This window comes from Colius striatus, chromosome 1, assembly GCF_028858725.1.
Source record: "Colius striatus isolate bColStr4 chromosome 1, bColStr4.1.hap1, whole genome shotgun sequence".
Taxonomy (NCBI): domain Eukaryota; kingdom Metazoa; phylum Chordata; class Aves; order Coliiformes; family Coliidae; genus Colius; species Colius striatus.
The window spans coordinates 20,080,418-20,107,787 of NC_084759.1; the positions used below are offsets into that span (position 1 = coordinate 20,080,418).

General features: G+C 38.8%; 1 protein-coding gene across 2 annotated transcripts in view; it reads right to left on the reverse strand.

Moving 5' to 3' along the window:
* Positions 1 to 27,370, reverse strand: part of ATP8A2 (ATPase phospholipid transporting 8A2) — a 291,601-nt gene that overhangs the window by 207,991 nt on the left and 56,240 nt on the right. For both annotated transcript variants that reach the window (XM_061992915.1, XM_061992924.1), the window contains 2 exons: positions 26,457 to 26,595; positions 19,744 to 19,808 (listed from right to left, as the gene is read on the reverse strand). In XM_061992915.1, coding sequence (XP_061848899.1) covers positions 19,744 to 19,808; positions 26,457 to 26,595 — 204 coding nt within the window. The remainder of the gene's footprint in view (positions 1 to 19,743; positions 19,809 to 26,456; positions 26,596 to 27,370) is intronic.

A 27,370-nucleotide genomic window follows, 5' to 3' on the forward strand; every position in this document is an offset into this window, starting at 1 on the left:
TCAGCTCAGTCAGCCCTAGCTCTGTGATCTTCGAGACACACATGAAGCCTAAATCAGCTTTATGTTCTGACCTTTTGGGGCACCTAGATTTCATGCATCCTTCTTGCATAGCTTTTTCTCCATCTCTGAAGAGCTGAAGGGATCCTCACAGAACAAGCTTCTGCTGTAAGAGATACTCAACCTGTAACTTTAACTGGAAGGTAAATCAACTACATTTACTCCTTGTTTCTATACTAACTGTAAATCCAGAAAGTACCTCTAGCTGCCATCTCACCACAAGATGCAGGGGGGTCTCTGCTCCAGCACACCTCCTCCTCTCTTCTCTTGCTGACCCCAGGGTCTGCATGGTTGCTTCTCTCATCCAACTCCTTCAACCACATCCCAGAAAAGAACAACCCCTCCTCTCCCAGCTGCTTCTTCTTAAAAAGTCATCTTGAATGTGCCCAATTGGCTCAGCCCCAGAACTGGGTCTGACTGAGAGCCATAGAAAGTTGTGAGCACATTTTTACAGGAGCTACCTTTACAGTCCCTTCCCCTTTACCAGAAACAGCTTCATGTAAACATGACAAAGCCAGAACACTCGTCCACCTAGCGTTAAATGAAAAATTCTCTAAGGAAGACTTAAGAAAAGCAAGTACTTCACTGAGTAATCTCATAGAAGATAACATTAGCCAGCTAATACTTCATAGAAAAATTTCCACTGTATCTTAATTGCAACTTAGAAGCTTCACCACATGTTTTGTCAAGTGTTTCCCTTCAGACTTGTCTAGTTGCTGTACCTGGGGGACCTGTAAGGACATCTGGCAGAAGTTACAGAAGAATAGGGATAATGAACATAAAGTCAAGACAAACTAATGTTTAAACCAAAGCTTGTGAAACAAGATACAAGTATTTGGAGCAACACCTGTTGGGCCAAAGAGTCACTGGAAGGACCTTCCACAATAAACAGCACAGGGGACAGTGCTAATATTAAAACCTGCTTTGAAACAAAGGAAAAGTAGATATTCCTTTTTGCCAGTCTTGCAAGTTCTGCACTAAACTTGACTAGAACAGCAAACACCAATTTATGAGTGCAGACAGACAACCTCCAAAAACCTAGTTATAAGCAAGAGGGCAAAGTACATTGCCACAGTGACTAGTAAAGAAAGTTCTTGTGCACAGGAGGCCAACTGCAGGATTTTTTTGGTGGTCAGGTTCCTCTGCTCTTCCTCTTTTGTCACTTTATACAACTGATCAATCCTCAAACAACTAATTATTTACCTGCTTTTCTGTGCTTTTAAAGTTAGTGCACCTAGCAAATGCTGCTGTATTTTAATTAGTATTTGCATCCATGATCTATGTCACCTGCTTACAGCAAAATGATCCAAAAGCCATGTTTCGGTGCCAAATAAATGGGAACTCTAAACATCAGTAAGCCTCGAAATAGTTATCACTATGAGGATACAGATGGACTAATACCATCAACTCAGTAATATGTCAAGAGACTAAACTGTGCAATTCCATTTGAAAACCCTTCACCTGTAACACTCTTGTAAAGACAGAAGTAGAAATATTAGCAGTAAAGTTGTTTTGTTTACTAACTCACTAAAAAACATAGCTATGCAGAGATGCCTCTGAAAAGTAACACATTTCTAAAACCCTGTTTTATGAGTCCATCCGTTCCTTAGCTTTACAGGAAGAACAGAATATAGGGCATTCTCCAGTTCCAAAACCAAGAGAATCTTTGAAAGCTGAAGAAACCAACTGCAAATACTTCACAACTTAGCATTTCAAAGGAAATACTAGGAGCATCTCCCAGTTTAGGAAGCCTTGAATACCTAAAAATGGATAATTCACTTGAAATTCAACCCGTATACACAAAATTACTGAGCAAATAGACCATGGGAGATTAGATCCTGACTGAAGCTGACTACGTTCAATTTAGTCTTTTCAGTAAGATGAAAATCTAACAAAAAGCCAAGCTCATCAGCATCTGTGCCCACTATTAGTTTAGTGCTGCATTACATGCCGAAGAGCTATGTGAGCATTCATGACATATGTGAGCATTCCCATGACACTTCACAGAGATAAAGCCTGAACTTGAACTAAAAAGTATCAATCAATTACTTGACTTCACCACGTTGAAGCAATTCTCCAAAGCCTGAAATGTATAACCCAGTGTCCTGTATTCCCTCTACAATATAAAACAAGTATGATTTTGACAAAACTTCAGCCTGAACTAGTTATAAGATATTTGATCCCAGATTCCTCTGACAGGAGTGCCAAAATAGTTTAACACTCTCAGAGTCTGGTGAGAATAGGAGCATGTATGTACACTGTATGGGAAATAATCTGTTCTAAACCCTTTCTGCAGGTACAACACAGAAAACCTGCAGTTTCAAAATCACTCTCAAGATTCCTCTCAAAGCCCTTCGGAGCTTCAATTTCACTCTGAGTGGAATGAGCGGATAATTTATTCTAAAGATGTTATTGGGGTCACCTGCCTTCCCACAAGAGCCTGTAGAAGCTGATCAAGCAACAACTGAATTTCTCCTGCACAATATTTAATAAGCTCAGATACCACAAAACATCAGAAATATGGCATCTGTTCATCCAACCTCATTTATGAAAGTAAGCTCATCTAGTCACAACATATAAAATTAGGCAAATATTGTTATACAGCAAGTACAAATATCAACAAAAATGTAAGGTAAGACAACAAGAATCTATTCCTAAAAATACATCAAGTGACTGAATTGATTCTACACAGCGATACTTGCTTATTTAATAGCACCATGATTCTGCTTGATGAATAGGATCTACCATATCAAGAAATACATCATATAGAGGACCCAAAGATATTAGATGACCTCACTGAGATAATTTTTATGGCTTTTAATCTAAGTTCAACCTGAAATTCCTTCACGGTAAGCTAAGTAATCTTAAACGTCTATACACAGAGTCTTTAATCTGCATAGCACATCTCAGGTTATCACACATACAGACCAAATCCTGCCTTCAAAATTTAGATAAACAGATCATATCAGTACTTTTATGTCTCCAGTGACAGCTGAAAGTCAGAAGAACTGGATCATCAAGAACTATAATAAGAGCTGTAGATAATTGTTCTAGGGCATTTTCAGTTCTGTAGCAAACTGACAGGAGTCAGGGAACTTGGTAAATCAAAAAGAAAATAAACCCTGAAGGAACCTCTATCTTGTCAGCAGCATATTTATCTCCAAGCATGTTCCATGCAGTTTAAGGAAAAAAAAAAAAATCAAACAGATCTTCTACAAGTTTTGACTGATCACAAAGAAATCATCTCCAGATACATCAGTCAGATGCACCATCTCAAATACACATCCTGTATAAAGCATTGCAGGTAGTTCAAGATCATGGTAAAGAACAGTATGAAACAGCTGACCACCTGAAAAGTATGTAGTTATTTCAAGTCAAGCTTACTGCAGAATGCCAGATAGCTGCACACTAAACTTAAGGCACTCAGTGAAAAATAGTGATGTTTTTGTTAACGAATTCAGTCTCCTTGCAACCCGTGAGCTGAGGACTCCTGGGGGCAGAGGGTGAGAAATAAGAGGGAGGAGAAGCATTTTTCAACTTGCAAGATAAATCTGATTTGTTCAGGATTTCACTAATCAGTTACCTCTTGCCTTGAAGATTAAGTATAAAAGCAGTGTGTGCTGCCAGAAGTGGCAGATCTCAGTATTCTCAGCCCAAAGAAGTAACCTTCTATGTAGTCAGCCAGTGCAACATGGCTGCCAAAGGAACTATTTTGAAAGCCATTAGTCTTCTGCAACCTCTGGGTTCTCAGAAGACAAAGTTTGCACCATAAGAAACAACCGTAGAAACAACTGCAGTTAAAGGAGCAATTAATCACCAAACATTCTTCAAATGTTATAAAAAATACCACATTTGTTCAGTTAAACATGTAAAATATTTCTAACTTGTTTCATATTCCTAACACATCTATCCTGGGATGACAAAGCATTTCCAATGGTAGAGCTAAAATCCCGTTCACCTCACACAAAGAACAGAATTCGCCTTACTACACAATTTTTCACAAACTCTCTATTGCTTTCAATACATATCAGGTATGAGAACAGAGAATAGTTTATGGTATGTGTCAGTTTATCTCTCATACTACAGAAAAAGCAAGAAAGAAAGGCTTGTTTTAGGCATAACAGAACTGTGTAATTATTAGAAGAAACTGTACCCTGCCAAGAAGAAGCAGTCTGCTACTTCTGCTAACAAGGTATAGTGCCCCAGTGTCTTTCTATTTTGATATTTTAGCTTTATTGAATTCATTCAACAGAAAAGGCTTTTGTTTTATTCCCTTCTGCTTCTGTTGAACAAGCCCCGGCTGCTTTTTCTCTTTCCAGTGTAACAGTTCAGCTTCTCTGGAACAGAAACAAGCTCTTGTATAGACCTCCAAGGTAGTTACGTTCCTGCTAATTTCCCAAAGATAAAAGACAGCTTTTCAGTTCATTGGCTAAGTCTTCAGATCAAGAAAGTATCACAACCTTCTGCTTCAGATCATGAAGATACAGGCTTCTGCGTTACAGCACCTTAACCACATGCTTCAGTGCTGTACGGTGTTAGTACACTCAGATGTCCAAATTGCAAAGGAGAATTCAGCCAAGAAAATGACACCGGTTTGTGGATATACAAACAGCCTCTAAGTTACTTTCAGGGAAAAAAAAAATAGTGGTATTTTCTACTTATATGCATCTAGGGTGCTTAAAAGACCCAGATCTTGGCTACACAGCTTGACTTTCCCATGTGTGTAAATGCACATATTGGTGTGTACATAAAAAAGCAAGGTAATGCGCATGTATATTATCACTGTTATACTACCTAGATTGATACGTATAGAACACAATGATCCTGATTCAATGAGATTAGAACAACTTTTCCTGAAAGGGATACAGAAACAACAGCCAACAACATAGCCAAGACTATAGTGAAGGGGCTTTATCGTTGCTAGCAATAAGGAATACATGTTCACTACAGTATAAGACTGAACACTAGCCACAATTAATTATAGACTGGATGACCGAACCCCTCTTTTCTCCAGAAGACTGCTATACAAAGGAAACACATACTATGGAATTGATTGATTTGTACAAGACAGGATTGCCTCGACGTGATTTTCTCATGCTGCAGTATGTTGCCAGTACAGACACAACCATGGTCCAAAAAGAGTGCTCATTATGAAAAAATAATTTAGTATTTTCAAGTCTCGTTACATCTTAAGTCTGAAAGAGAAAATGCTTTGGGTTTACCTTTTCATGTCAGGTAATGTCAGGCTGTAAGACATCAAAATAAAGCTGTAAGGACAGAATCTTCGTCTCTACAGACTAATAATATTTAAAAAGGGCTAGGGAAAGCCAGAGCTTCAATTACTTTTAGTCTTCTACTCTGTTTCCTCTCCAAAATCCCCTTTGGAAAAAAAAACCCCATCACTATTAGCGTCTGTGTGGTTAATAGCTCAGTTGCATGCTAGTGTAAGTAACAGAGGCCATACCGCTGTCAGAGTTCATAGCCAAAGTTATTCCACTACTTAAGTAAAAGGAAACTGCTTTGAGCATTAAGCCAAACAGCAAACCGTAAACTCAAAGCTACTCAAGAAAGTCCCACACGTGCAACAAGCCAACCTGTCATATTAGTCTTCCTTTCAAGTGCTTGTGTACTATCAAATCTGTTTCTAACATTCCAGAGTGGCTGATTAGCACAGGCAAGCTCTGTAATAAAACTGGCTTTTAAGGAGCAGATTGCTTTTAACTCAAGTTGTTTTCTTAAGCCCTGGTTTTGATTTAAACACAATACAGGTATTGAACAGAAATATGAGAGAACTTATAATTCTTGAAATAGCCTTTGAGACTCAACTTCTACTTTCACAGCATGACAAGCATCAGAAGTTACTCACATTCCTTGGATTACATTTTTTTCCTTTTACCCATGGCCAACTAGGCAACAAAGCAACACACAAAGGTGTTCTCAGAATGACCTGATTCAAGCTGTACTCTCATGACCTTACCTCTTTCCCAACTGTCTCTTGGAAATGGGGTACACACGCATTTCTTGACTGTTCCCATCCAAATGGGAGTTGCTGTAAGGACACCTGAGCTCATCTACAGTCCCAGAACATCACTTGTGTCTCATTAAAGAATTAGTTTAAGCATTCTGCTCTTCAGCAGCTGCCCAAGAGTAGGTAGAGTGCAACAGGCAATCCTGGCCACTCCATTCCTGGCCTGAGTCCCATCTTGTGACCTCTCAGGACTTCTAACATAGCAGAGCCTAACAAGCAGAGAACAAGGCAGCCTTCTCCTGCCTGAGTTGGCCTCTTCAGCAAGTAACTGGAAAGATGACACAATGAAAGATGAAACAGTGCTTGTGTTTAAGACAAAACAGCTTCATTATCAGGAAAACCTGGGAAAAACAGACTTGTCAGAGAAAAAAGTAGAAATGGGATGGCTGCAATAGCGAGCATGTGGGCAACTGGATTTTCTCTCATGCCCCAAAACTAAAGCTGAGAGCTCTACAATTTGGCATTCAATAAGAGGACAGTAGGAGTAGAAAAGCTTACCTGGGACTGTAGTTTTTTAAAACTACATGAATTACAGTGCTCGAGTCATATACTAGGAAAGAAAAGAAACATAACTGGGTTTAACACGCAAGATGCTAGGAAACATTCCAGCTGCATTGGCAGACATCTTCACTATCTGAACATTTGTTAGGTCTATAGCAAGTGTTAGTTACAGTAAGCAAATAACTCTCACTCAGTAATGTAAGAACAGTGAGAGGAGAGCTGTCTAAAATGCTGACATTGGCAGAGCATTTTAAAAAATTGCTGTCACCTGTAAAGAAGTTTTTCTTTGTGTTTAAGTGGAACTTTTTTTCCAGCTTATGTCCATTACTCCTAGTCTTGTCACTAGAAACAACAGAAAAAAGTGCTGTCCCATCCTCTTGACATATGCTATCAGATACTTCAGATACCAATGGAAATGCACAAAAAGCCTTCTCCCATCTGAAGATGCTTTACCTTATGCAATGAATGCTGACAAGAAACAGAAATACCCAAAATAATTAAATCTATCACTGCAATTTTTCCAACTGTGTGCAAGACTCCTGAAATTTACATGCCCTTGAGCCCTTTTGTATTCCAGCTCTTCAATGCTCCAGCTGCTGCATTCCTCCCAAGCTCATGATAATGTTCACTTACTTTATGTTCACATACTAAAGTTTCTATAACAAAAGCACAATTTGATAACCCAAAAGGCAGACCCCATAAAGACTTTCAGAGCTCTAACTCCAGTCTGAGTAATGCAAAGTATCAGTATCCATAACTAACTGCAAAATATTCATTCTTGTGTCATATAGGCTACCCTTCTGACTAGGTGAAGTGAAATCTTCTGTGGGAATTGGGGATTTAGCCACATTGACTTTGGACATTGAAATTAATCTGGGCAGAAAACCACCTCTTAGAAGATGTTGGTAGAGTTAGTTATACAACAGAAACTCCACCTTAAAACAGTAGTTACAATCCTGAGCTGGTCAGTGCTCCCCATTGCTACAAATACATCTGTACTTTCCTGCTCTGAGCTTCCTTCAGGCCCTAGTTAACCTTTGCACATAAAGCATCACGTGTTCCAAAAATGCTTAATGGAGAAGAATATTGTAACCAGACATTTATATATGTGAACCTAGACTGGAGACTACTGAAACTGCATTTATGAGACAGTACACAGTCTTAGAACTATACTGGCAATTCTTTCAGCAGAATGTATTTCTATTCCATGGTTTCTTAGAATTTGAAAAAAAGATTTTCTTCCTATTTTAGCCTATTTAGATCTTAAAATAAGCAGTCTACTTTAATCCATTTTAACACCAGGCTTCTGTTAGATACACGTGTAACAAGCTTCCCTCCATTTCAAAAAAAAAGATCAGAATATCTATGACAGCAATAACAACAGTACATGCAGGGTTTGGCTCTGGTTCCTTCACAGTAGCTGGTACAGGGCTATGCTTTGGATTTGTACTGGAAACAGTATTGATAATAGAGATATGTTTCTGTAATCTCTGCATAGACCTTACACAGAGTCAAGGCCTTTTCTACCTGTCACCTCACCTCACTAGCAAGTAGGCTGTGGGGGGAACAAGGAGTTGGGAGGGGACATAGATGGGACAGTTGACCCCAACTAACCCAAGGGATAACCCAGATCATAGGATGTCATGCTCATCATATAAAATTGGGGACAGAAGGAGGAAGCGGAGGGGGGACAGTTGGAGTGATGGCATTACATGTGATGGATCCCTGCTGTCCTGGAGGTGGCTGAGCATCCGCCTGCTCTTGGGACACAGTGAATGAATTCCTTGCTTTGCTTCATTCGTGTGCACAGCTTTTGCTTGATCTATTCAACTGTCTTTTTATCACCCTGTGAGCTTTCTCCCTTTTACTATTCCAATTCTCTCCCCCATCCTGCCATGAGGATGAGAGAGTGACTGTGTGGGGCTTAGTTGGCAGCTGAAGTTAAACCACAACAATATTAATAGCCAAAAAACACAGTAAGGAATCAGGTCATTTTCTGACAGCTGCTGTGATTGGAAAGTAGAGGCAGTCCAGGACTTAATGTTCACTGAGTAGACAATATAGAGCAGTTAGTTTCTTTGCCTGTGCTCTAAATTCCCAGAGCAGAGATTAAGACGCGAAGAGTGTTTCGTCTCCTACAGAGGTCAAAGATGTTCTAGATGCATGCTTGGTCCTACATGACTACTGTTCACTTAAAGATGCATTTTGAATAATATTTCACTTGAGAATTTCCTATAAGTGACCACCATAAAAAGTTACATTAAGTTCTATATTGCTCTTGGGACATTAGTAATTCAACTACACTTCTGTACAACAGCTCCAGCAACAACTTTTTATTTCCTTGAGCACAGTTTTCTCCTAGTATATTGATAAATAGCAATGACTCATTCTTGGCAAACATACTTTTTTTTTTGACAGAATAACCCGTCTTATTTGCAGGTTTCGTTACTGATGATCTCTAAAGGTCCCTCCCAATCCCTACCATTCTATGATTCTATGAAACTTTATGTAGCTCCTGGGTGCTGGATAAAAGACGAGTCAAATGATCTTTCACAAGGTCTATTTTATTTGCAACCTCAAGTAGCTTAATGATTCCTTAGATTCACAAACTTCTACCTAAAACATACTAAGCAAACTAAACAGCTATCTGCTGACTTTTCTCCCTTCAAAATCAGCACACTAGGCTTCCCCACTGTCCTTACTTGATATCTCCAAAATACTATCAATCTACAAAATAATTTTCCAATAAAACTGCTAATGGCAGGTAATCAACCACAGACAGAAGAGCATCTTCTTCCAAATATCCTATACTCTGCCAGACTCACATAAATAACCCATTCCATGCACTTCTGTCCCAGACTTGTTTATTCCTCACAGATTCAAAAGCAACAAAACACATGACAGTTGCATTTGTTGGCAATTGCCACTGCCAGGAGTAACTATGTTGCACAATGCATATAGAGGTTACAGGGCAGCATTAACATAGATGCTGTTAACATGCTCTACAATGCATTATAAACTTGTGGTTTTAAGTGGCATTTCAGGTAAGCTCAGAAGCATCTCTGTGTCCCAAACTAGCAAAGTTTTCATGTTGCTTATCCTAGTCTCAACAACACACATGTTCTGTTCCCATATACTGTTGGTGCAAACTGATGTTTCCCTGACATCCCCTGGTAGCTCAGGAAGCAAGAGTAGCTCTGCTGCTGCACTGCCTATCATCCAGCTCCTTTTGTCTAACTCCACAAGGAAATGGAAAAAAAGCGTTATTGACACCACATAACTATTGCCCAGCAGAGACACTGGTACCTGCTCAACCAAGAAGCTGGACACAACACCCGATTTGCTTTCACTCTGATAGTTTCCTCTATTTTTACTGTTTTTATACCAAGAATATAAAGATGCTATGTAAGAAAGCCCCAGGCCTCTTTTTCCAGTCAAATAAACATCATTCCCTAAGGTGAACAGTAACTTTCAAAGACCTTTTTTCCCAGAGTTTTAAAAACACACCACTTAGTTCCCTATCAGTTTACCCCATGTGTACATCTGAAGTTTTTATTAAAGTTTATCTAGTAAATATGATACTTACTTCAATTACCAAAAATAATTTTAATAAGAAAACTCCACAAAATCATCAAGATCATGTTTCTTTTTTTAAATTAAACCACCACAGTAATTTCCCTAAAGATTTCGTTGTACAATAGATTTATTTTATTAATATTTACTAAACCTATTAAGTCTGTCTACTGAACTGTAGAGTTTGTCTGTCAAGCTGTGGACAGAACCATAAATCCCTTGAGACTCTGATAATATTAAACCTAATATATACAGAGCAATTAAGTTTTAATAACTTGAAAAGGAAGTTTTCCAAAACATCAGCTAGTTCATTTCTGAACCTACCCCCTCTCTTCTTATGTTATTTACAGATAAGTTGGGAAATATTAATTCTATCATGAAGACAAAAATTACCAAACCAACCTAGATCTTATAAAGCCTCTTCACTATTAATTGGTTTTATTCATCAACATTTTCCCAGAGCTCTACGGACTACTAAACTCCATATCCAAAAGCACATGCTCTGCTGACCTTTTTCCCCGAACAAGAACATAGAATTCTTGAAACTAACTTGGGTCACTGTTATCCACATAAAGAGTCCCCAGTTGTACTGGTGAATTTGATACCTTGCCGTTCTACAAATAGCTGTATCTTATTAGTTCAGTGAATTCTATACTTCAGCTACAAGAACTTGAATTAATAACAGGCACCAAATTCCTCCATCTTTGAAAACTGAGGAAAGCTTCTTTGTAATATGTCAGTTTTGCTGGACACAGAAAATAAACAAAGATCTGTCTTTTGATGCAATTTGGATATTGTCAATCCATTACTAACATGACATTTCAACCTTTAGTTGTCTCAGGGCTCACTTCTTTTCTTCTGCAGTGCCACAGTAGATGAGAGTTGAATACTGAAAATGGGCTGCATGTAATAGCCTAAAGAAGAAGAAAGTGCTTTAATCGAGGTCTGTATGAGCATTAATTTCTACCCTATAGTCCTTGTTACATGAGCCAGCAGAGGTTGCAAAGGAAAATATTCCACAGCCGAACAGTTCTTGCCTCAGAGAGATTTGCCCCCAAGGATGTGCCTAAGAGACATCAGTGTTCTATGGCCACACATAAAACCAGAGGAACATACAGGTAGGTTGAACTAACTTCCTAATTACTTTTCTAGGAAGAAATAAGTTACTTTTCATGTTTCAGATGAGTAAGAAAAAGTAAAGTCACCCTGTATTGAACAATTTTCTTGATCTGATCACAAAGGAGCACCAAAGGATCCAAACATACAAGAAATACATTAGCAAAACAGACTAGATAACCAGACTCTCACTTTGGATTTTTGAAAGCTTGGTTACATGAATTGTCATATTGAATCACTTTGTTTTTCCATAAAATCTTTAATTGAAGTGTCGTTACTCCATTCATACCAGATCAGGAACTGGTTCCACACTGAAGAGCATATTAAACACTCAAGTCACAGCACAGCCAGCTCCAATTAAAATGTCTGATAATTAGACAAAAGCTATAGCTTGCAAAGTTGAAATGAAACAAGTAAAGGTGCTTGTTACGAAACCCTGTGCCAAAAAAGAAATACAGTTTGCCTGATAAAGATGTGAAGGCCACAGCACCCAGCAAGTAATTCTGGTTTATTAATTCGGATATCTGGAATAATCTGTACATCTGCGCATACAACTAGGCAGACACTCAGATGTCCACTCTTACACTTGCCCCTTGTCCACTGTAATACTATCACTGCAATGTAAAACTCCAAGTGCACAGTGATCCAAAATACTAGTCTACTCACTAAGGGGTATTTATTTAAAACCATTTCATTAGATGTAGAACTGCAAACCTATAAGTACAAAAAATTTCAAATTCAGACACATTGTCATAACTTGGGAGCATATAAAGAGATGAAAAGTAGAAAATACATCAGGCTTAAAAGGCAAGAAGGCTTCATAACCGTTTTGATAAATTTGCTTCCCAAAAACAGGTTTTCAGGGATGACAAGAGACTTGCATCAACTTAAGGTCCAATGGAATGAGAATGCACAGGGTGAAGTAACTGCACCTACTAGAAACACTCTGCATTCTTCATCTCAGCCAGAAGCTACCAATAGCTAAGAATTTCAGTGACCAAAAAGGTTAGTGTTTTAAGAGGTTTTCTTATGTTCGTGGCACACACTATTTCAACCAAATCTGCATCAGTATCTAGTGCTGACTCTGTTCTGGGAATTGAGAGTAACGTTTGACCACTCAGTTTCTAAAAAACAAATTATTTCAGTAATTCAGGGCAGCATCTGAAGAGTGACAGGAGGATGTGGTCCAGTTTCAAACCCTGAAGTGAAGAGCTGCTGCCCATAGTAAGGGCTATTAGAACCAAGCTTACAATTGACACTTCTGTTCTCAATTATTGGAATGCAGTAATAAACTGTGACGAAGGATTGTCCAGCACAGGTTATCTGTGGGACCCTGGAATTCCAGGATGTATGTTACCATATAGACAGACTAATCATTAGACATCACCTCTTCTTTATTCAGCTTCTCTGTGGCTGTGACACAGCACTTAACCAACCAAGTACTAGTGCAGCTACAGTCTATAGCAGTCCTACTTGCAAAGAACTCATTGGTCACCTAGTTTATGGATCCTATTGTGGTTGCTCTTAGGTCAACAGCAAAACATTTTCCCACACAATTCTTTTAGCAACTCTGCAAGCTGTTACTTTTTTTTTTTATTAACAAGCAGCACATGAAATTACTAAAGCTATTTATGCAATATGTTGTCTTTGGAAATGAGTTGGAGGAGACTGAGGTGTTTCCTTTAAGGAGAGCCTATTAAACAACCCAGCTTTTTTATGGCAACTTAGTCTTATAGAAGCAGAGTTAAATCTTAGTCTTTGTGCTTCAAAGTTTGACTGGATTTAAAAGATCACGATCTAGTCATGTTGTGATCATCTTTCCATGGCAGAAATAAAACCACCTCCATTGCCTTGTATTGGGGAATGTATTACTGTCAGTGTCTAAGAAACAATATCTTACAATGCTTATGTGAGCAAATAGCAAGAATGCACGAGAGCCACCTTGATGTCTGGAAATGCTCTGCATTTTCAAGAATATACTTTTCTATCAAATCAAAGGCAAACTGTGAAGTCTAAACTAAGACTAAGTTCCTGTATTTGGATAAATTTTAGCCTTATAGAGGGAGCAGGAAGAGAAGGAAGTCAAAGGGTTGAAAAAGTACCATACAGAAGGTAAGTTGGTTGTGTTCTCCACAGCTAGTTTTGCCACACAAATGTTTGTAATGCTACATTTAGAAAAACATTAGCAAAAAAGTCCATGATACAGAAGGAATAGAACTGAAGCATCCCGAAGATAAGCACATCTCACAGCACAAGAGACACATAAAGGAACAAAGGGCTTCACAGCTTGAGGAGCACGCTTCAGTGACTAAGCTGAATTTATTATGACATACATTTTACTTACGTGAGGCATGCCATGAAATACAGACAGCCCATCAAGAGATATGCTCATAGAACTTGTTACCACTGCTCAACTCAGAAACTCACAATCCACTTCAGCACGGTGGGGCAAGAAGGAGAACTGAGTAGTACAAGAAGTTTTTTGTGCATTTTAATTCTTTTCCTGAAGTCACCTATTTCTGGGTACCCAAGAGAAGCAAAAACAAACTTCAAGTTGGCAAGAAGAGATTACATCAACTTCAAGGTTATGAGGCAATTTCTGTAAAAGTCTCCCCACCACCACAGCTCTGGTTTCCATCAGGGCTGCCAAGAGCTTCACAAGTGCTTATTTACACTGACTGGCTGGCTTGAAAAACCACAGTACATGACAAGCATACATACCACCACAACCCAGCACCATGGAAGCTTAAAAAGGACATCTGAACCACCTCAGCTCTAACATCCACATTTCCAAAGATCTCCAAATATCAATTTGGTTGGAACTTTTCAGAACCAATTTCAGGCCTGCTTAGAACAGGGGTTATGATAATTTTAAGAATTGGGAACTACTTGAAAATGCAAGATACGTTTTGTCTTGGAAATATGGAGAGGAGGTCACACTCACTACTTCAAGCAGTTTATCTTCTCTAACAAATCACTTCCTTAATATGAAAAAGCAGAACTGACCATCTAGTATCATTACCTCAAATAAAGTTACCTATGTAAAAAACACAACTTGCCACATTTTTCAGTTAAAAAATATGCATACATCATTGTGGCACAGGCAAATAAAACCCCTTGAAGTTTCTAAAAGATTTCTTCAATTCTTGTGCATAGAGTAGAATGTAACATGTGGACACGGGTATTAACTTCATATAGGTGGAGAAATTTTCAATTCTATTTTCTGACAGACCAATGAGCCCAGAAAAGTTCAGTGGGATGACTTCTAGCTTTAGCCAAGCTGAAAACATATTTTTCCTTAATTCTTATGTGAAGGAAATGTATTGCTCTATGTGACACATAAGCAATCCTGGAGTAATCAAGCTTCAGTTAAAAGAAGGATTTTCTAATTCTTAATAAGAAATGAGCTTCAGAAAAGCATTTACGTCTGTAATAAATTGGCATTCTGGGAACCAAAACCAACCAGACACTTACATTCCTCTGTATTTGTTTTCTGAACAAGAGATCGAGGTGTACCCTAATTCTTACTCTGAAGCAGTAGTTCTTAACTATCTTCATTAATTAACAGAGTAGTGGAACCAATCCTGTTGCTTTTGGCTCACTCTGCACCAACTAAGGAAGACTGCTCACGCTTAAAAAAACCCACATAAACTTGCATGAACAGGGGCTCCCCTTGCCCTTCAATGAAAGCAGAGGATCAGATATAAAAAGTATTTTGAGAGAAGAATGGAGTATTCCATTCTTACCCTTCAATATGGAAGATAAATCGGAATTGTTTCTACAGATGTGCAATATTGGCCATGTTCATCAAGAGGATCTGTATCCACAATTCATTTACTTACAAATCAGACACCCACTTAGTCTCATTCCCCTGAAAAAAAAAGCACATCATCATGCTTTAACATAATCAAAAAATATACTTCATGGGTAGCTTCTCATTTCACAAAATCCTGCTTTCACTTCATTGTACATTCTCATGTTTTTGTGGTTATTTGTGCCTATTAGGCAGGAGGGTATCAAAATGTTGCAGAGAATCTTGTCTTCAAACCAAACAAGTACCTCCTTCACTGTCCAGCTGAAGCCATTGTTATATTGTTACTTACACAACAGAAAGGTCTGGACAGCACTCAGGGATCACCTATTGAGAGGTAAGCCCTCGCATATGTGAATGATTACCAGTTTTAAGAGAAGTAGTGCTTGTTCCCAGTCATTTTCCTCTAACATATGACAACTCTTAAACAAGACAGCAAATTTTAGATGGAATTCAGTGAACATTCGCTCTTCCTTTACATTCTTATGTAATATGATCTCTTCTATCCTATAGCATGGACAAGGCATTAACAGGATGAGCCCCCAGCTGCTAATTTACCTGCAGCCTAAAGCTGAAAGATCTTTTCTGTGTCTTGTCACATGTGATCAAGTATTAGAACTTAAGAAATGAAAAGTAAAACAGAGAAGAGACTGATGTTTAATAGACCTCCACAGGATGTCCAGTTTTCAGCTTAGGGAAAAAGAATTACTTTGAAATCTGTCTTCAGACTCCTAAAGGTCCTTGCATTCCTAGGATCCAAGTACCCCCAGCTCACCCAAACAAACTATTACAGTGCCAGAAAACACCATCAGAAAAAACAGTACCACAGGTAAGGGAAAACAACCATTAATGAATGCTCAAAAGGCAAAGCAGGATGAAACAAAAATACCAGCCCAAGTCATTCACCACTCACAGTTTAAAACTATTAGTACTATTTCCTAAAGAAAAAAAAAAAAAAGGTAATCTAATACTTAAGCTACACAAACCTGTGTGTATTTAAACCTACAGGTCCAGATAACATATATTCTTTCAGTAGTACTTTTACACAGCAGGCTCAAATCAAAGCAGTTTTTCACATAAAGAGCTGTGTATTTTCCACATCCAGCCAACTAACTTTCTATGTAGATTATCAAACATGAAGTTATGAAAGATTCTATTTGTTCTTCAAAAACAACCAAAAATAAACACTAAATCTCTTCTACTTAACAATTTTGAAGATTGACCTGATTGTTAGACACTATTCCTTGTGTAACCTGTTATTAGCTTGATGTCTGTTTCCAGATTAAGAAAAATAGAAATTTCAGCCATCAGAATAATTGAGTACAATAAAGATATGTACACTTTCCCTATTTTTCCTAATTAGCTTCCTCTGCAAATTCCCAGTACAACATAGAAGAGCTGATTACAATTCCAGGTTGATTGGTAATTGAAGTAACATATTCACCACATGACACCAGAGGAGCATCCCAAATGCCCCTGTGAAAGAGAGCTGATGGTTGACTAAAACTCAACTTGTCCACATGGATCCGTTTCCCAGAATGGGAAGCATTTGGGCAGATGATAGCAGAGGAGGAAAAAGAGAGTCATCCCAGTCTTCTCTCGAGCTACACACAAGATGCACTTTTAATTTAAAGCATCTATGAGGCACAAACAGTGTTCTGGAGTACTAGTTTGTTGTTAGACATCTATGTATAACACAGGACCATGACTGTCAGTCTAGGTGCTGAAGTTCTGCAGGATACATTCACTGTGTGGCTCTATTTTCATTAACAGAATTACTTGGCATCAAAATACTAACCATAGGTTCAGAATTGGGTACTTCCAATTGTGCCCTTCCACTACTGTGAATTATATCCAATGCAAAAACCAAATCAATACAGTTCCCAGCTCACCTTTCTACAGCATGGAAGACTGAGGGGAACACACCCAATATTTCTCAGCTGCAATATCCACTACTCTCACCTCAGGCTCTCCAGGGCCTCCCTGGGTCATCCCATTTCCCCTGTTCAGCTTTCCCTCTCACCGCTCTCACAACTTAACCTGGACAAATTTCTTTCATTGGCATCTTGTAGAAGTCGAGACAAACAGTAAGACTTCACAACATTTACAGTTGAATTCAAGAGAAACTGATCCCAAGAATTACATTCAAAATAAACCTTATGCTAAAAATATTTTCACTTGAAAAAGCTTTATTAGGAAGAGGAAAGAAAGAACAAGTCACCACATGTACACATGTACTTAAGTCTACAAGGAATAAACATTTGCAGATTTTATGCTCAGTTTCTAGAATTCAGCTGAATCAAGTTAGGGATTAGCCTTTTTTATTCCCAGTAGTTCTCTGAAGAGAACAGGAATGATTGATTTTTCCCTCAAGTGCATGATTTAGAAAAAAAATTACATCTCAAAACCAAGCCAAGACAGTTGTTCGATCACATCTCACTTGCTGTTGCATGGCAAAGCAAAGCAGCAGGGGGAAAACAGTCACACAGGGACTGCACAAAGGAGAAAGTCTATCAATATTTAAAGGCTCTAAGCTCAACTTGGATCTTGTAAAAATTCATTTTTAGCATTAATGGATTTCAGAGGTGGCATATATTAAATCTAATGCCACAAAATTCCAGTGTGAGAATCTTCTATTGATAGATTTTAGACTACACTGAACAGAAGTCACAATTTCTGTTCCAGGTGCAACATACAAAGTATTACGATGGAGATCCATCACTGAAAAATTGGCCCAAAGTAGCTAAACACATCCTAGAATTAAAAGAACCAGTGGCAATCAGGAACAATACATATAAACTTTATATTGAGATGTGTGCAAAATACACTTCTACATGAACAGTGGTGATAAGAGTACTTGTACCGGTTCAGAAGTTCCAGAAGTTTGTGCTCCTGGTTTTGAAAAACATATGTTATCTGAGTTGAAGCATCACAATCACCTTCAATATTAGCTATATCTTCATGAGGTACCATATAATTACCCATTTTCTCCACTTAAAAAGAAGAGAAATTGAGAACCATGGCACATCAAATGAGCAAAAATATATATCAGATGATATATAGCGGCCAGTCTTCTAAGTGCTCTGAAAGTTTCTACTGGTTCTGATATTTACTGAAAAAGCTTCTACCACTGATGTCTTAGCTTGTGTCTGGATTCTAAGTCCAAATTATTGGAACATCTACTTGATGAAGGGGCAGAGGAAAATTAGAACATGCAACACATTTTCCATAGAGCTTTTCAATGTACAAGTGTCAAACTAAAATCTGAATAAATTTAAAATAGATACTATTGTATCCGTTGCTTTTGCTAAAACCTACCCACTTATTAGTGGTTTATTAAGGACTGTGCACTACTCAACATGGATGAACCCTGGTTTGTTTTATGGGCTATTTCAAGTATAAGCCTGCACTTGCACGAAAATGTTCCAAGAATACTGATGCACCTACATCTGAATTAAATTCTCAACTCTGCACAGGAGATTCTGTTTAACAACTGCCACTTTTCAAACTCTAAGCACTCAACAGAAGCCATGATCCTTTCCTTAGAAGCTCTGCCATAGCCCATGTACACAACATGAAGTTCGTCATCTACAACTCTGACTTACCTAAAGTTACAGGATCAGAAAACAGATACTGTCAGCTTTTTAAATAATTGCAAAATGTAGGTGACACTATTCCAGGGGAGGAAAGCTACACAAATGAGAAGCATGGAAAACTGAAGACACCAATCTTTTACGGTTTTTAATACTGTTACAGACCTAGCTTATATTTTTGGCTCATGAAAGTGAAACAAGAAAAGAGCTAAACTTAGGTGTGGAAGATGTATTGCAATGCACATAGGGAAACACTCTATTGTTTCCTCTCATTCTTGATTTTTCCACCACTACCTTAAGTGCACCAAGCACCACCTAATATAAATTCATCAAATTAAGTGTTTAGCATTTGAGTTCTACCAAGTATCTTCAGCTATTTGCAAGAATGGATCCTTAAACATACTGTGATCCTACTCATTACCACAGTTGAGGTCAAAATCCAGATGAAAGGTATTTAATCCAATGAGCCACAGGCAACAACTCCAACTTGAATGAGGAGCAGCTGCTGTGCTAGGTGTACTCCACAGAACCTCTTATTCCACTACATAACTGGAGGTAGCAGGTGAGAAGATGATGATAGTTTGCTTTTTCATCTTGGGATTTTAAAGCACACTTGTGTAGTGGTTTAACACTGGCTGGGAGCCAGGTGCCCACCAAGTCCTTCTATCACTTCCCTTCCTAAACTGGACAGGGGAGAGAAAAATATAACAAAAGGCTCACAAGTTGAGATAAGAACAGAGATCACTCACCAAGTACTGTAACAAGTAAAATGGACTTGATAAATCAAACCAATTCTTACCAAGTTAACAAACAATCAGTTTGCAGCAGAATCAAACCCATTGACCTTAGTTTCTTGTTCTGAGACTTCACTTGGATCTATACAGCTTGTGACTGGAGATCTCAGGAGCACATTTTGCACAACCCAACCCTGCTTTAGTACAAATTGTTTATGTTGCTACCCATAAAGTCAAGTGAGAAAAATAAACTGAGAAAGCTCAACAACTTCCTCTTTTTTTAGCAAAACCACCTTCCAGCAAGAATGACACTACAGCTTGGTTACTTACATCTAGCGAATCCTCATTGACCAGGATGAGAGACATACTCTGTGAAATCAGTCTGCAAGAGTATCCTTCAAAAGAAGAAAAAAATCACAATCATTTACTTTCTGGAAGAATATTTAAGGTTTCATTAACCATAAGATAAGCATCTATAGATCAGATAATTGATTTTTTGAGTAGTTATTCCTATTAGGCAGGCATCTGGAAGCATTACTGTATAGGGGACACTCCAACTTGACTATCTTACTAGCAACACAGACTACATTTTATCTGCATTCCCAAACATATCACTTAAGCTGTTTTAACTGAGGAAAAAAAATCATATGAACTAAATACAGTAAATACAGGCTATAGCCCTACAGCAAAATTGAATATTTCTGTACTTAAGATTCTTTTACATCTACCTTAAATGAGGGCAGAATTGCCTTCACATTTGGAATGCACAGCTGTAACCATGCCACATGACTGGATGAACACATACTGGACCAGCTGGTACTACCCAATCCCCTTAGTCCACACTCAGGTCACAAGTATAAAATGCTTTTGTTAAGAGTTTAGTGTGGAAGATCCTGATTTCCATCAAAACCCACAGATAAATAACACGCAGAGCGCCCCTACCAACTCCTGTAAGCATCAGCCAATTGTACTAAACTCTTAGTGCAGGACTAGGGCATGAAAGAAAAAGACCAAGCTGACATAGTCTGGAGCAACACTCTGAAGGCAGTTCTGTAAATTTGCCAGGACAAAAAAATTCAAAGCAACTATTGTCAAGTCAGGAAAAAAAATCCTTCTTATTTTTGTAATAGTACAAGCCAGAGACTGTAGTACCGCCCCATGCCACTGAAGTGTCAGTTCCTCTACCACAGAATTGTCACTGACACGAGACAGTCATATCCAGGATTATATATACTTGGCATTTACAGAATAAATAGTTCCATTTCAGTTCATACTAAAGTCAAGAGAGAAATGCAAACTTGCAGACTGACCCTACTGCATTATCCTAAATGTTCATGTAAGTTCTCTTGGGATTGGCATAATCATGCAGCTTCATAAAACAGCAAAGAACTCATTTATTGGAAGCACATGGCTTTTTGCTGATCTAAGTTACACAGGAAAAGGAAATAACTGAAGGATTTTGCATTTCTACAGTGCTTTGGTATACAAATCACAGCAAGGTTAAGAAATTTATGTCAAATGAAATGAGTTATCAGGAAGTCTTTTAGTTTTCTTTAAATGGACACTGGAAGCTAGTACAACATAAAGTAACATCCCAGTGATGAAAGAATGCAAGGTCAACAGGGTTAGAAGCAAAACAATATAGTCCATGTAAAAGGATGGGAGTATCTCTGCTTCTCACAACACCAAGAGAAAAACTGAGACATGAATTTATTTGCTGAGGGATTCTTGATTCCTTAGGAAGGCCATACTGGCTCATCAATTGCAATGTAAATAGTTTCCTCAGGCTACGGAATTTTTATAATTTAACTAGTTTTGTAGGTGTAATCTCAGGTTAAGGTGCCTGCATGAATGAGTTCTGTTAAAAAGGTATATTCCTTCATCTTCCTTTGGGGAAGACACGCTTGTATCTGTGATTCTCTGATATCACATATTGCCAGGCACTTGCAGGCAGCAACTTCGATTACCTGAGCAAGTTTTGTTTCTCTTGCATTTTCACATCTGTAGGGAATATGAATATCAGGTGCAACCCTGCAGACCCACTTTCTTCTTTAAACAAGCTAAGGTTTACTTTCTGATGTAGAGAAAAGACACAGAACGACACTGAACTTCCACACACTTATTACGAAAAAGATGAAACGTATTCCAATGAAATGCAGCCTACAACATGAAAGCTTTGCAGATAGCCTGATTCTGCCTGGGAAAAAGTCTTCAGCAGCAGTATAGAACTGAGTAATGAAACTTCAACAAATATAGACAAAACACTGACTTGGAGATAAAGTCACTTTGCCCCCTAAGCTCAAGAACCAGATCCTTATTTTTGCTGAGAAGAAAAAGACAACTACCAACTGAAGCACATCCCTCCACATCAGGGTTATTCTTTCTCCAGGGAACAGCAACAGCCTTGTGCAGCAAGCTGTTACAAATTCAGTATAACAAATGCAGAAGGATTTTATAGTAGCACTTGATTGGAACAGCTGCAATAGCAAGCTGTAATTTCTGAACCACTGCTCACTGTTCCATTTTACTCCTTGCAAAACAAGCGAAATGCCACTTGACAAGTGGCACTGGAAAAAAACTATGGAAAACAGAGTTGCTCTGCTGTGCATCTTGGAAGTTAGTCAGAAGAACTAATGCTGAAACTGAGGTTATTTTGCATCTTATCATCACATGAAACAGAACATAGATCAAGGTAAGAATAGGAGAACACTAGTCAAGCCTAACAATGGTTTATAGGAAATCCGTACATTATGTCCAATTTCAAGACTATGCAGGTATTTAAATCTAGCACTAGGATAAAGCTAAGTAACTGGCAAATGTAAGATTACAAAGGACACATTTTACAGTTTTAGAATAGTTATTACTGGTGGTACAAACATGGCAAGCAAAAATACGTTAACATCAGGGCATATTCTTCTCAATGTTTCTGAGTAGAGTAAGATCAACTGCTGGTTCAAAGGCAGGTATAAAGTGTCAATCCACACCTGTGAGTTGATATCAAGCTCTTTAATTTAAAAGTCTGAATAAAAGTCCATGAAGCAGATCAATCAGGTACTTCTGGGACTTACCTTCCTTCAAGTGTCCTGGGAGAAAAATTGAACCGGAGTTCAAGATCATAGCCCACAGGCACATTCGTACTGCAGGCATACAGAATCCAGCATCTGAGGCAGGAATTATTATCCTCTGTGTTTAGAGAGGGCACAGACATCCTACTTAAACTTCACTCAGGGATAGTGAACCGTGCTGGCATTACTTCGCTCAATTGAAAAACAAAAATCACAACTCACCATAACAGCAGTGTTCTTATCTCTAACCTGGAAAGATATAGGTTTGATGAATGGATAGTTGGAGGGGTAAGGAATTGGCTGAATGGTTGCATCCAATGAGTTACAGGCATTGGCTCAACTTCCAAGGGGAAACCACTAATGGGTGGATGGTTCCTCAGAGATCAATCCTGGAACTAATATAATTTAGAATCTTCATCGATGGCAGACAGTGGCATCAAAGGCACTCTCAGCAAATTGGCAGACAAGCCCAAGCTGAATGGCATGGTTGATTTGCTAGAGGGAAGGCATGCCATCCAGAGGGAGTTTGATAGGCTTGAGGACTGGGCCAGTGAAGAACCTCAACAAGGCCAAGTGCAAGATCCTGCACCTGTGTTGCAGCAATCCCAGATATCAAATCAGTACAGACCGAGGGATGAATGGATTGAGAACAGTCCTTCTGTCAAGAACCTGAGCATATTCGTGGATTAAAAAATTGGACATGAGACCATTTTTTTGGATGTGAAACCAAAGAGACTCCACCTGGAGTACTGTACTCAGCTCTGGGGACCCCATCAAAAGACAGGTGTGTATCTAGACAAGAACACCCTTATCACTTGCATTACTACCAGCTGGCACATGGCAGAGAGCAAGGTCAATTACTAGTTTTCAGAGGTTAAGAGCACAAGAGACAGATACATGATTCTTTGGCATTCAGAATTTGTAAGAAGAAGCTGGAAGAACAAAGTACTCCAACTCCTTGGGGCAGCTGCCAAGCCTTCAAATATCCCTCAATACATATGCATATCCATACAGCAAGCCAAAGTCTATAAGGTAACCCACTCACACAGTGAGAAAGTGAAAACATTTAACTCCCCAGATAGCACATTTGCACCTGAATCAAAGCAGATGTGTGGACTGGGTTTTAAATTGAATATTTATTTCAGTTTTAATGGGTTACATCGAAAAACTGGAAGTGTTCCACGTTGCACTTTGAAATTAACTTGAATATGAAGTTAATTAAGCTCCAGAGTTTTACTACCAAATTGTATGCTAAACAAAGCCTGTACACTATACAAAGACATAGTTTACAAGTTGAAAAGACCAAGTATCTTCTGTACAAGCTGCTATTGATAAAACAGTTTTAGAAACAAGCTAGAAGTTCACCTCCTACACAGCCTTCCAAGTAAGAAATTATTGCAAAGCTCATTTACTTGTGTCCAGGCTAGCTGCTCTCACTTGATATCTACACTCATTTCAAGTAGTTATGCCAAAATCTGTAGCTACATTTTTTAATAATTGTCAAAAGATAAAGCTTCTGTCATCTCAAGATGACTACTGCTTTTCAAGAAAGTAAAACCTGCAGATAGCGGCTCAAACCAGGTAACCAGCATTTAAATTTGTTCTTGGAAGGAACAACCCCATGCACCAGTACAGGCTGGGGGTTGAACTGCTGAAGAGCAGCTCTGCAGAGAGAGACCTGGGAGTCCTGATCGATAATAAAGTAACCATGAGCCAGCAATTTGCCCTCGTGGCCAAGAAGGCCAATGGCATCCTGGGATGCATGAAGATGACTGTGGCCAGCAGGTCAAGGGAGGTTCTGCTCCCTCTCTACTCTGCCCTGGTGAGGCCTCATCTGGAGCCCTGTGTCCAGTTCTGGGCTCCTCAGCTCAAGAGGGACAGGGAAGTGCTGGAGAGAGTCCAGCAGAGGGCCACCAAGATGATCAGGGGACTGGAACATCTTTCATATGATGAAAGGCTGCAGGAACTGGGGCTGTTTAGTCTGGAGAAGACTGAGAGGACATCTTATTATCATTTATAAATATCTAAAGGGTGGGTGTCAGGAGGTTGGGACATCCCTTTTTTCTAAAGTAGCTAGCAACAGGACAAGAGATAATGGGATGAAGCTGGAACACAAAAAGTTCCACTTAAACATAACGAAAAGCTATTTCACTGTGAGGGTGACAGAGGCCTGGCACAGGCTGCCCAGAGGGGTTGTGGAGTCTCCTTCCTTGTAGGTCTTCAAGACCCACCTGGACATGTTCCTATGCGACCTGATCTAGGTGAACCTGCTTCTGCAGGGGGAGTTGGACTAGATGATCTCTAAAGGTCCCTTCCAACTCTTACCATTCTATGATTCTATGAGCTTGACAAGGCTGAACTAGCTCCTTCAGCAGAAGGCAGCCTATGCTGTTAAGATTTCCCTTAACCTATCCCTGCACCTACCAACATAATAACTTGCAAGCTTAAGTGCAACTGCACTTGGCATTTTATATGGGCACACTAGAGACAGTGGCATAGTGTTGTAGACATAAGAAAGAAGATGAGTGTCATTCAGTTCTCTAACATATCAGTCAGTCAGAGTGTCACTCTGCCTCTTGCCAGAGGGGCAAGATTTACACATTAGGAATTAAAACCATCAGAAATAATACGAGAGCATCGTGACACTATTGCCAAGGATACTATATTTAGGAAATCTGTGATGTCATGGGAGTTGTGCTTGTATCAGGACCTGTTCCTTCACTAGGTGTTTAGTATTCAGTTAAGACCTGGATAGGACCTCTTCTAGGAGCCTACTAGCATGTGAAGGGCTGTAGCACAATGGCAGTCTAGGTGGAGCTCACAAACCAGCATTTGAAGCACTGCAGCATTCTGTGACAGCACAAGGTACTGCTACTATCCAGGCTGGCCACACTGCAAGCATCCACAGTGGTGAAAAAAAAGGCTGAAGGATCCAAGTCTTGAGAACTTACTAGACCTCCTTAGGTAGCACATCCAATGCAAGACTAGCTCAATATCAGGAGTGCTACAAAGCAACATCCAGATGCAGTACCACTGAAATTAGAGTGCACCCCTGCAGTTCAGCCCAGCTTTACAGTAAATTACAAATAGATTTGGGTATATAAGCTGATTTCATCAGATAGATGAAGACATAAAAGGAACCTAGTATTTAAGGATTGCTTCTAATAACAAACTTATAGTGCTAAAAATTCCCCAGTTTTATGCTGCAAAAGTGTCAGGTAGTTAGATAAACACCTATATCTGTAAGTATGTTACTCTTCCATTACATCAGTAGCCAAGCACAACTACCTGGTAATACTTTAAATCGTACTTTCTGTTCACATCATTGCTAGATTATTTTTTTTCTGTATTACAAAGTATAGTTTGTAAGCTAAGATGCATCAGCAAGTTTGAAACAAGCATATGCATATTGTGCCTTCATAAAACCACTTGCAAACTCTATCCATGCACTCAATAGCAGCAACACATTTCCACTAACAATCACCACATACTTGACTAACAGATGAGTCATAAGGTGGCCACAAGAGCAATTATTTAAGCATCCACCTTTCACAGACACCATTTGCAAGAGGTTGTAAGGTATATGCTTTGTATTACCATATTTCCCATCATATTCAAGTCCATTGAAGTCTAGAAAAAACAGTAAGGTAATAAAAAAAGCTGTAGAGCCATTTGCCATAGTGCACAGTGTAACTGAAACATTAGTCTGGTTATCTATTCACTCTACACAAGAACTGCACTTAACCAACAATATAAGTGTTCCTTTTGCCTTGAAGTTGAATGCAGCCTGACACTCAAAGCAAGGACCTCACTCCAAGGCTCCCCTTCTCCAAAATGAAGGCTACAGCATGCCTACCTGCTACCAAGGAACCATTCTATAAGAAGTAGGTCTGATTTTACTTAAAATCTCGCACAGCAGATTGAGCCTGTAACTTGCTTCACATCAGACAAATTCAGAGTAACCAGAAAGATGGATACCTATGTTGAGAGCTGTTTCCTGTTTGTCCCCTGTCAGAATCCAGATCTTAATTTCCGCCTTCATTAGAGTGGCTATTGTTTCAGGAACACCTGCTTGCAGGCGGTCTTCAATGGCTGTAGCTCCAAGAAGCAGTAAATCCTGGAAAAGAGAATTCTAGGAATTATTTTTCCTATGATAAAGCTCTGTTTGGAATAGACTCAAAAGGGAATTAAAGACAGCATGTTGTGCCTCATTGTCAATACAGCATTTTGACAAGCAATATACACTCAAGTAAGTTTCTGGCATGGGTGTTCTACTTCCTCTACATTCAATTCACCTGTCAAGAGGTACAAATGCAATAGTGTTTCTGATCAAAAAGATGGCAATGCCTCTAAAGCAATTAATTGAAGGTACACAACTGAAAAGCTAGTCTATGGATGAACATATATAGTAAGAATTTCACTAGTCACCACAACAACATGATGAGTAGTCACAGTTTTAAGTTCACAAAACAAAAGTCACCTGAATTCACACACTTTAAACTAATTTCCCTCCCATAAAATGTACATACAGACTGGATACAATCACTCAAAGCAAAAATTATTGCAACTATTTATGGACATAATCACTACACTTACGTAAAAAAGTGGTATGAACATGAATCAATCCAAGTATCTCTAGTCTACCCACAGATGTCTGCCAGAAAAACATGTCTGATACAACAAATTTAATACAGCAGACTTAGCCATATTCCTATGCAATTGTAAAGCAATTGCTTGAAGAGATTTGGCCATGTTACAGGAAAAAAAAGTCAGGCAGACAAAAATACCTAAAAAATAAACCTTGCCAAAAGACAAACTACTCAGCACATGTTAACTTCAAAAGCATCTTAATGGTTCCTTAGACATGTGAACACCTTACTCTTAAAATAAAC